General features: G+C 40.2%; 1 protein-coding gene across 4 annotated transcripts; it reads left to right on the top strand.

Annotated features, from left to right (window-relative positions):
- The first annotated feature begins 2813 nt into the window (after window positions 1–2813).
- On the top strand, window positions 2814–11234 carry GPR55 (G protein-coupled receptor 55). 4 transcript variants are annotated; one of them, XM_080409420.1, is made up of 5 exons: window positions 2814–3596; window positions 4637–4849; window positions 5549–5719; window positions 6989–7224; window positions 8452–11234. In XM_080409420.1, exon 5 carries the CDS (start codon window positions 8459–8461, stop codon window positions 9380–9382), a length of 924 nt encoding a protein of 307 aa, XP_080265546.1. In that variant the 5' UTR covers window positions 2814–3596; window positions 4637–4849; window positions 5549–5719; window positions 6989–7224; window positions 8452–8458; the 3' UTR covers window positions 9383–11234. The 4 variants fall into 4 exon arrangements, with proteins under 4 accessions (XP_080265546.1, XP_080265545.1, XP_080265544.1 ...); XM_080409419.1 differs by lacking the exon at window positions 6989–7224; XM_080409418.1 differs by lacking the exons at window positions 5549–5719; window positions 6989–7224.
- The last annotated feature ends 251 nt before the right edge of the window (window positions 11235–11485 follow it).

Below are 11485 nucleotides of genomic sequence, written 5' to 3'. Positions count from 1 at the left end.
TAAGTCACCAATGAAAATTGAGTTTGTTCTTCAATTTGTCTGTTCTTTAGACAGAAAGAACATCAAGGTACATCTTCGGGTAGGGGATAGCATCATGAGCTCTTTGTGTAATTCTCCTTTCCAGGAGTGTGCTGCTCAGCTGGAGTTAGATTAAGTCCTCAATATCTCCCCCCTCTTACAAGAAGGAGGCCAACCTCTTTGGGGGTAGCAAGCTGTGGTAGCCTGCTCAGAACAAGACAACTTGTAAGCTGAAATCACTTTGGGCATCCAGACTTTGAAACCTTTAAACGTATACAAAAGTGACAGAAACCAGTCACAGCACAACACAGAAGATAGCTTAGACTCTGGTCTTGGGCTGACAGGCCTTCTATTTCCCCGCTGCATCCAGCACTCTTCACAAGGACAAAGACAGACAGTTTTTAACTCACCTCCTAGCTCTCTACTGAGCAATATCTTTTCCTGACTCTTTTTGCTCTGGATGATTAAGTCTTGTTTTCTGAGATGATATTTTATAGCTGTCTGGGAGAACAAGTCACAGATGCCTTCAGACTGGCTCAGAAACACATTGGACCCCACTTCTGAAATTTGATTAATTTGCAGCTGAGCATCCTACTTGTAGATCTGACACCCAACTGCCTCCATTCTGGCCATTAGGTAGAAGCAAACACATATTTTAGGCATTTGTGAAAGCTGGACTGCAAAGCTGCTTTGATATATTTTCCACTAAAAAAGAAGAACAGCAGAATTCACAGTGCTGTAATGCAAATGAATGTGGTTTTGCACTGTACAAATATGTTTTCTTTGAAACATATTTGGATTCCTTGAAAATGACAAGTGATACCTGCTGTTACCTGACTTAGCAAGAGCAGCATTTATTGCACCTAGAGGTTAAAAGATGGATAAGGCTCACCAACCTCTAAAAAAACCCCAAAAACAACAAAACAAAACAGAAGGAAAAAAAAACCAAAACACAAAACCCCCTACTCGTCTTTGCCACAAATGTTATAAATCTTTTGCTCATATACTTTCTTTTAGTTGCTCAGTTTGGCTAGGTTCTTCCAGCTACTATTTATTCATTTTCTAGGTGAAATGCCACATTGGGAAAGGATAAGGTTGGTAAGATTGTTGTCTCTAGGCAAGACAAACAATATACATCCAGCACATTTCAGTGGCTAATTAAAAAAAAATAAACTGAAACAAACAAAGCCCTTCTTTCCGTTGAAAACCTCAGAGCCATGCAGCTGCCTGGGTCCCTGAAATTCAGCATTTCACAAGCAACAGTTCTGGGTGGTAAAGGCACCAGGAGCACAAAGGACTCACTGAAATAATTTCTGCTGAGCATATTCGTGTATAGCATCTGGTGGGAAAAATTACAAAAGCAGTCACCAAAGGCAGGGAGCAAACAAACTCTCATTTCTCAGCCAATAACCTGTCTGCAGGTATGGGAGTGAGTCATTCTTAACTTGCCCTCATTATATATACTCTAGATTAAAGTTGTCCTAATTCAAACCAAAAAGGCCAACCTACAAAACAATTATTTATATGCACACCAATAAATGACATGCTCACCTACAAGCGATGAACCTACACATACCACAAGCAAATTGCCAACTTAGCAAGCATGCGGTTGATATGTACAGAAATGCTGATACTTTAGCTTTGTTTAGCTCTGCTGCATCAAGTGATACTAAGTGGGAAGTTGTTCATAGAGCTACAAGGAATGAACATAGTGCTGGAAGTGAGGGCAGCCCAAAGTATTAAAATTCATTTTTAAGTTGAGTCTGGAACATGCCTGTGGCAAGAGGATTAAAGAAGCAACCCCCTTTCAGCTGCAACGTGACACAGAATAATTGATTCAAAAGTCACACATAATTGTAGGGTATTTGTTTTCTGCTAATATTTAATTGCACTCTTAGATTTCTTTTTGTGACTCCAGATTCACTATTGTCCATTGCTGGGACCTGTAGCTAGCCCACAGCTCTGAGAAGAAAAAAGTTGAAAAGCCCTTGAAACTTCCCAATTCCATAATGTATTTCCCAACAGATATGAATCATGTTGCCTTCACTTCCCCTGCCATGCATATGATTTTCTTACGAGGTTTACACCACCTTTGTTTGGGTTCTGCTTTTCTTTTTTTTTTTTTTTTTTTTTTTAATTCAAATCTCATTTTTAGATGAGATGGGGGCAAAAAAATGTGTTAAGAAATTGTTAAGAAATCCAAGTTCTGTGGTATAAATGCTGGTGCTACTCTTTCTTCAGGAAGGGCAGAATTTCCCCAGAAAGACCAAATTACCTCCAAAGCCAGGTGGCAATTTGAAAAATGTTACTTAGAGCTTTCTCACACACACCCCCGCCACAGGAGAGGGTTGCAATATGCAAGGTAAAAGAGCAGTCCACAAGTCAGAAGAGTGGCATTTGGCACTAGGAATTGAGTTTCATACTTCAGCCAGAGCGGTTCCAGAGACAGACTATTTGTACTGCTCCTTACAAAGTGTCCATATGACATACACAGATGAGCCCCTACTCAGGGTTCTACACTGCCAATTCTGTTGCTTGGAGATAAAATTATGATGTATGAGAATGTCACATTGTCATCAAACAGAAATGAACTTTTTTTCAGTAAATTATGTCACTTTATGTAAGTATGAACATCCACCTGATGTCAGTCCCAACCAAGCCACAGCTGGCCAGGACCTGAGACCAGCAGCTCTGGGTCCTTTGCTATGTCCCACCCTTGTCCACTATCTCCTAAAGAGAGTAGTAGATGAATACCCCCAAATTCCTGCTGTTCCCTCTTTGCAAGCATAATTACCTTTCCAAAAGGCGTTGCATAACACCTCCCAGAGCAGAGGAAAAGCTTCAGAGTCCATCAGGGAAGTGTTACTGATGGAAAATCGTTGGAAGCTCATTTCAAGAAAAGCGTGTCTTGGCTACTATATAAGCCACATATAAGGCACTAGCTTAGTACTCCATATACCTCACTCCTCTTGCCAATAAGCATTTGTTTGCTGACTTGCAGTTATGAATCCAACACCTGAACTGGCTAAAACTGGCACATTCCCTTTAAATAGCTTAACAGCTGCTTGCGTGTAAGTAGCTGTATCTTTCAAAACATCTGAGTGCTAAACTACTGATCTCCAGGATGCAAACAGCAGAAACTGGGGGAAACCCTACTTCTATGACAGTCTCTCCTACAACTTTCCAGCTCCTCATCTCCCCTCCAGCTCAAGTAATAATTGGAAATTTGGAGGTAGCCACCACAAGCCCATGAAAGCTCTCAGTTGCTTCACAGCAGGTAAAGTCCAGCCCAAAACCAACCCTGGCTTTGGAGACAAACTGCTCCCTGCCCTACCTTGACTACTGAGTGGAAACAGCTGAGGACTCAGGTCTTTACACTCTTTCACCTTCACTTGTCTATATAAAGAAACACAGAGTGCTTTTGAAATATGGGAGAGAAAACTAAAGAAGAAAAGACGGATGTGGTTATGCCATTTAGTAAGAGTACTGTTAGGGTATGGGCTGTAAGCAAATGCTCTCATGCTCTGTAGAACAACCTGGTCTGAAGCAATGCTGCTCATCTGTTTGCTGAGATTCAGGTAAAGTCATTCCTAGTTCAACTAATAACTTATTTAACTTATTTTTTCTATAGTTTAATAGCAGTGTTGATTGTAGAGCACTATTTTTAAGATGGCTGGATTATTTTTATGAAGATCAAACAGTAAAATCAAATATGTAGCGTTACTTAGCTTAAAGTAGAAATATTTCTGCTTTAGTATTAAGCATAAATATATTTTCTTATAATCAAAATACTTAGAATAAAATGATAAGAAATTATCCAGCTACAGATGAGATATAAGGCAGATAAGGCTCTTCATTGCACTAAGCCATCTTACTCTTCTGTGCATCCACAAGAGAATAATATATCTAATATGAATAATGTTCTAGAAAATAGATACAAACAAACTCTGCTTCATAGCAGTAACATTACTTGGTTAGTATTGATTAGAAGGGTAATTATGGTAAATGCTGGAAATGTCTTTGCTGAAGCAGTGACCTGAATTTTCCTCATTCCTTTTTTGTAGTATAGCTAGATTAAGAATTATCAGTTTGCTGTGTTCTGTCATGTGATTATCATTTCCTTACTATTAAAGCTACACCTACATTTACAGTAAGTTACAGCTTTTATGATGAGGATGTTTCTGCTAATGAAGCTTTCATAGATTAGAATATACTTAATCTGTCATCTCCAATCTGTGCTAACATAGAGACTTGGGTGAATCCCAACTAGAGCCAGACGAGCTCAGATCTGAGCTACAAAGAGGAAACTATTCATGCATCCTGCTGCGCTACATTTTGTAGCGAATCGAATACTGTTAAACCTTGCTGTTCCATTTCCTAGGTCAGTATGCCTTTGCTGCCAGCTTAACCAGAAACTCCTACTGTTGGTAAACCCAATTAACATTTAACTAGTCCATAGGAAGTGGAAAATCCTCACTCAGTAGGAGAAATTGAGAACAAATGAAGCAGTGATGACACAGGGTCTGGACTAGCTATAAGACACGCTTCCCTGAGTAGTGTTAATTACAGGTCCTTACGTTACCTTTTGGCTTCTCAAAGCTCTCTGAAACAATCCTAGGGCTGCAGGTGATTCCTTCAGGAAACTTGTGGAGGACTGAGGAATTTTTTTCAGAAAACTGGAAAAGAGCAAACATGGTGTCCATCTTTTAAGAAGGTGGAGAAGGAGGAGCTGGGAAATGGTAGAGCACTAAGCCTGGCTTCAGTATTTGAAAAAATATTGGAATCACCCACTGAAGAATCTGTTTGCAAGCACCCAGAAGACAACACAGTGGTAAGTAACAATTTGCACAAATTCATCTGAGAATGACAGAAATAGAAGTAATTTGACTTTCTTCTGTGACACACTGGCAGCACTGGGGGACAGTGTGTAGGAGGGGGAAACAGGCTTCTAACACTATCTTTCACAAAATTCTCATAAGTGAACGAAGGAAACATGATCTGTATGAAACTTCTATATGCTTAGTGATTACCCACTAAGATAGTAATCAGTGTCTACCATACAGGAAAGATGTATTTGGTACAGTTCGGTATTTTTCAGGTTGAGTATTGTCAGTATTTTTTGTAATAATTTGGACAATGCAGTAAAGATGATACTTATGAAATGACCGCAAGGTTATTTGTCAATGAAAATCTTCAAATAATTTCGAGCAAAGATGTTACTCAGTGCGGACTGTGTGCAAACAATTCCCTTGGATTACTCAAGGTGTGAAATTTAAACTTGAGGGGAGCAAAATGATCCAAAATACAAGGTTTTTGAGAATTAGGCACTCCATCAGAGTACCTGAAATTACCAGTTTAAAGGCTGGTGCTGGGTTCAGCTGGGATAGTTACTTTTCTTCTTACTATCTGCTACAATGATGTGTTTTGGAATCAGTATGAGCATAACATTGATAACACACTGCTGGTTTAGTTGTTGCTAAGTAATTCTTACTCTAAATCAAGGACTTTTCAAGTTTCCCATTTCTGCCAGTGAGCAGATGCACAAGAAGCCAGGAGAGAGCAGAGCCAGGACAGCTGACCCAAAGCAGCCAAAGGGATAATCCATACCATAGAATGCCATGCTCAGTACATAAACCCGGGGGAGCTGGCTGAGGCCAGCTGATCGCTGCCCAGGGACCGACTGGGCATCGGTCAGCAGGTGGTAAGCAATTGTATTGTGCATCACTTGGTTATTTTTTTTCCCTTTGAGTTTTATTCCTCTCTCCCTCTTCTTTTTATTACAATTCCTTTTACCTTTTCCCCTGATTCTCCTCCCCATCCTGCTGGGGGTGGGGGGTGGCAGGGGGGGACACAGGGACACTGAACAAGCAGCTGCATAACACTTGGTTGCTGTGCTGGCTGGGGTTAAACCATGACAGCTGGCTAACACTTTCTTGAAATCAACAATTTGCAGGAGTAGTGCTACATGTAATTTGGTACTCATTCTAAACAAAAAGCATTCAGTGAGATAGAAACTTGATGAAAGCAGAAGCAAATCTCAGACTTTTAAGAGACATCACAAGCAACTTTCTAACACATTTCTGAAGCACATAAAGTGTTGGATTAAGAGGCGTTGTTGCTCCCCCAAAATGTTTCACATAATCAGGTTTTTCCCAGCTAAATGGATGCTTTTGGCCATAGGACACCCATGCTCACACAACAGCACAACACTCCTATATCCTATTTCCTCTTACCTGTCCTGTTCTCGGGTGACAGTAACATCCAGCTACAATAAATCCCTTGTACATGTGGCACCAATGCATCTCCACCTTTAGTGGAATTATCTCACCTCTCATGTACCACAATCACATAATTTTCTAAGCAGCTGCCACACTTTGCTAGCTCAAAAGGATAGGATTGACTCAATCTCAGACTGACTAACAAGCCAAGATTGTCTTTTTGTTCTCATTTATGACAGATAAATCCACTGATAACAACCAGATTTTGTTTTGCTGTTTGCTAACTTCACAAAGCTGTGACAGTCCAACACATGTGGCTCAGTCCAGTTCTCTGGAAGTAGCAGTCAAATCCAGCCCCTGACCAACAGCACCTCCTCGCAGATCACACCCACTCCTACAGTGGGGTCACTGGGGGAAACAGTGCCAAGGAGTATTCTTGGTGAATTTGTGCATTCCCCTAGTAACCTGTATCCAGCCTGTTCGTAGTCCTCATCAGCTCGCTTGCAACCATTTCCTCACCTACTTAACAGCCCTTGTCCTAACCCCCAGTTTTTTCTAGTACACTTTACTGAAATGCAAGTACCTTCAGTCTTCAGCCTTTCCCTTATCTGAAAAAGCAGACACTTCAAAGCCCGATTTGGCAGTTTTCTTGAAAAACCTGTGTGAAGCTTTGACTCAACAGTTACAAAATTGCTTTAATTACGATTGACACTCTTTCCTTCAATGGATAAACTAGACTGATCCTTTTCCAGATACACTAATAATATGCATACTTTGTGACAATTACTGGGTTGGACCTTCATCTTTATGTGCCTCTTCTTTCTGTAATCTGAGCTGGAAATAAACTGTTTTTACTAATATGAGCATGTTAAGCTCTGTGAGCATTCTGTGTTCAGATACAGTTATTTCCATTCTCACTCAATGATTCCTGTAAGTCAACCCACCTCTGACCTCCAGCACAGTACCAGCATCCCTATGAAAAGCAGAGGTATGTGATTTGGCAAAACCCCAGGCCACCTCTTCCGTTAATATTTAGCAGACCTACTTGTTCTTCATTTCCTTCTCTCTCTTTCACATTTTACTTTACCGTGTAAATAACAACAAAAATATCTTTATCCAATTGGTTTTTGGTTTCTTTAGCAAAGTTTAGCTGCATTTGGTAATGCTTATGAGCTACCCATTGCTTTTTGTCTTCTTGATCAAGTTCTTAAAACCTCTTCGCTTATTCCTAAATTTTTTTTGAGCTACTTTGTTGGCTGAGCTGGACTGGGAACTTTAACTTCTCCTACAATAGGATTTTTTGTGATTTTGATTTAAAGAGGCTATAAAAAAAGCACTTTTAAGGCATAGCTTTTTAAAGCATATCTATATATATTTAAGAATGGCAATAATGCTTGTTACACACAAATCATACTTCTTTAAAAAACAGTATTATTAAGGTGTCATGCCTTCCATTTGCTAATAATAATTTTCTAATGGATAATCTTTGTCAGATTATCTAAGATTATCAGTTAAAACTCTAAAGTACTTGCAAACCCAAAATTTAACCAATGCTGAAAGTTTAACACAGCTAGAAAATGTGCTTACTCAATTTGCACCTAGATAAAAGATCAGTCTTCTTAAGCTGATCTTCTAAAGAACTGCATCAGATACAAGCACTACATGAAATTAAAATATTCCTAGAAATGCAGGTGTAGTAAAAGCACATCAGCAAAAGCTACTGATGCATAAGGAATCATGGATGTCAGAGTAAAGTCCCAGCTATCAGTCTGACCTGCCTTAATACGGAACAATAATTTCACTAACTTCTGCGCAGCAAAGGAACCAAACGTAAGTGTTATGGAAATTTTAATAGACATACAAATCACTAGAGACAGCCAATACACTTTACGGGTTTTGAAAACTTATGTTTGAATGGGTCAGTCTCTTCAACATCTGAAAAGGATTATTTTAAAGGGCATGGTAGTCAGTGGATGATGACTACCTGCTATCAAGGATCAGGCTCCTTTATAATAGATCAACCCACTCAAACTGGAAACTGAAAGCTCTGTCCTTGAAATGAGGGTTTGCTTCCAATAATAGCCAAAGATTTGTGAAGTGTCTAGCTCAAAGCCAAAAAAGCCCAGAGTTGTCTTTGAAAGTATCTTGCTCTGATATATCAAGGCATTAACTGGGAACCCTACACATTTCCAACCCATTCTCTCTTTTGTTTTAGGGGAGAAATGACCAACAGCAGCAAAGAATGCAATTTTACTGATATCGACAGATTAGCAAAGACACTGCGGCTGGGGATCTCCATCCCCACCTTCATTCTTGGGCTGATTCTCAACACTCTGGCCCTCTCCGTGTTCTGCTGCTTTTGGAAGAAACAGACGAGAACCTCAGTGTACATGATCAATCTCGCGCTTGCAGATGTCTTGCTGCTTCTCTCACTCCCGCTCAAGGTGTACTACTCTATCACAGAGGCGCCGGGACTTTTGTGCTCATTCATAGAGTCCCTCTATTTTGTCAACACGTACGGCAGTATCTTTATCATTGTCTGCATTACTGTTGACAGATATATCTGCATAAGGCACCCATTTGAAAGTCGAGTTAACCAATCCCCCAAATGGGCTATCCTGATTTGCTGCTTCATCTGGGCAGTAGCTTGGCTCTGCAGCAGCCCAATGTACGTGTTTCACAAGAAAGATTATTTAAAATGCTTTTACAACATGTCAGAACAGGCATGGAGCATCCCCCTCATTGTTTCTGTGGAAATCTTTGGATTTCTGATCCCGCTTGCTGTGATGGTTTTCTGCTCTGCCCAAAACATCTGGATTCTGCTGAATCACGAAAGCCAAGCTAAAAAGAAGGCAGACGGCAGTGGCTCCTCACGAGTCATTATCAACCTTGTGGTGTTTTTGGTGTGCTTCACACCCGTTCACCTTGGGATCTGCCTACAGTGCCTGGTAAGACAGCATGTGATAGTGGACTGCAGTCTGAAGCAAACCATCAGCCTCTTCATTCAGGTGGCAATGATATTAGCCAACCTGAACTGCTGCCTGGATGCCATCTTTTATTACTTTGCCGCAAAAGAATTTCGTGAGAAAACACGCCTGAAAAAGGTTATTGAACTATGTCCTGTCTTTAAGCCTTGTGCCACATGATGGGACTGCCAGCAGTGGAAAAACACCTCTCCCTTGGCTCCCACTTGCCTCACAGGACACTGACAGCATTATTCCTGACACAGCAGTAGCATCACTTTGGCCGTAGCAGGGAGGGTGCAGGAGGGAGAAGACCAATGTTTTTCCAGTGAATGTGAATCTGTTCCATATTTTTCTTCCCTTTAAAGATGAAAAGGGAAAAAATGTTGGAAAAAAGAACCAGCATTAGCAAAGTGACGAAGTGACATCAAAAGAAGCATTAGACTTGACAGTATCTACTAAATGTGAAAAGGATTGCCAGAGGAAAACTACCCAGATCACTGGAATGCCACTTAAAATCAGCCTTTGTCATTGCTGCACCAGTTTTCCTTTTGCCAGTGTGATCAGAAAGCTGTTGCTAAGGGCCAAATATAGAAATAACTATTCAAAACCTTCTTTCTAACTCAGAAGAAATCTGAGCGTTAAAAGGCAGTATCTGGCCAAAAGTCTGACTCTGTTCTTTCCTTCTGTAAATTTTACAAAAGGGCACTGTTGGAGCTCATTTGCTTTGAACATCTTTGCCAGCCCAGGATAATAATGAATCCTCACTCCTGTAAGCTTTACGCACTGGTCAGCGTTGCTACACAGGACAGCAGCCCCTGCTCTTTCATGGAAGACAGGCTGCCCAGTGTACAACCCCAGCAGGGTATCTTAGGTACCAGCAATTCCTTGAGCAACAAACATTTCTGATTATCTTTGCTGAGGAATCAGCATGGTTTTCTCCTGCAATTTTAAAACTGTTCTTGCACATGAAAACCAGAGGAACCCCTTCAAATATAGCATTTAGTGAAAGAGTGTATATGATGAACTGTATTTCTATATAACTGTATTTCAATCAAAGATATAACATGACACATGTATGAAATTCTTCTGCCTGTCTCCTCATTCTTTCTGGAAGGAGGGGAATTAGGGAAGCAAGCCCTGCATCACAGAAAAATAGAGACCACCTGTCTGATACACTCCTCCCTCCCAGCTGGAAGACTGGACCAGCTTTGTCCACCTCATTCCTTAGAGAAGTCCTTCTAGCCTGTACCGTACACCTCACAAAATGTGTCTGGGCATTCCTCAACCTTTCTCAGGCAAAACTCCTGGTTTGTCACCATCCTTACGCCATTTGCAAGTTTGGTTCTGAGTCTGCACTAAAGGTTTCCTTGTTGCAATTTAAGCCTGCCATTTCTTGTACCATTGTATTGGCATGGTTTATGTTCTTAGCCAGAAACACTTTCACACCAGGGAAACCATTTCTGTGCCTTTTAAAAACAGCTGTAAAAATGGTTTAACATTGCTTGTAATCAAGTCTTCGTTCTGGGGCAGATGTTCCCTTTCTTCAAAATGCGAAAAGCAATTATCTTCTGTCTGGAACAAATTAAAAAGGGGGACAGTTTTGAAAATACAATTTGCTGTTAACTGATTTCCATGGAAATAATTGATTGTGCAAGTGGACACCTGCACATATCTAATACTTGGCCTAATAAAGGAACACTTTAAAACTTGTTAGTACTAAAACTATGACCACAGCTGAGGCACGCAAGGAGCTCAGGCAAAGAAAGGTTTTTATCATCATCTTCGCCATTATCTGCAGAGGAGCAAGAGGAAGAGCTTTCCAAAACAGTAGGTTTTCAAAACATTATTTGCTACTGTCTCGATCATTCAGAAACTTGCACCCTTTTCGATATGAGTTAACCTTTCTTTTTTGCAACTTTCATATTACTTTGCATATGAAATATGTGTGAGAAAGAATGTGTTCTACCAAATAAACTGTATATACGAAGTGTATGATTTGAAAATACATTTTAACTCCCCAATCTGACAGCAACGTATGGCTCTCATCTACTTATTTAATCACAAACTTTTACCATTTTCTCCTTAAAACAGCTTCAAGACTAAGTTTTTCCTTCCCAGGAACTACTTCAGGTTTGTAACTATGACAACCAAGAACTGAATAAACTAATAAACAGAAAAACAGAAAAAGTAAAAACAAGAAAGGTAATCACACCCAGAAGTCTGGATAATTTAATAATTTTTCTGGGAAACCCTCTCCATAAATTCTTGACAATCCCCTGCTAA

The sequence above is a fragment of the Falco punctatus genome (assembly GCF_963210335.1).
Source record: "Falco punctatus genome assembly, chromosome: 13".
Taxonomy (NCBI): Eukaryota; Metazoa; Chordata; class Aves; order Falconiformes; family Falconidae; genus Falco; species Falco punctatus.
This window is presented reverse-complemented; position numbering and strand designations above follow the sequence as displayed.

Bases quoted from the DNA above. Each gene is read 5' to 3' on its own strand.
- GPR55 (XM_080409418.1), top strand. From the start codon at position 8,459: ATGACCAACAGCAGCAAAGAATGCAATTTTACTGATATCGACAGATTA.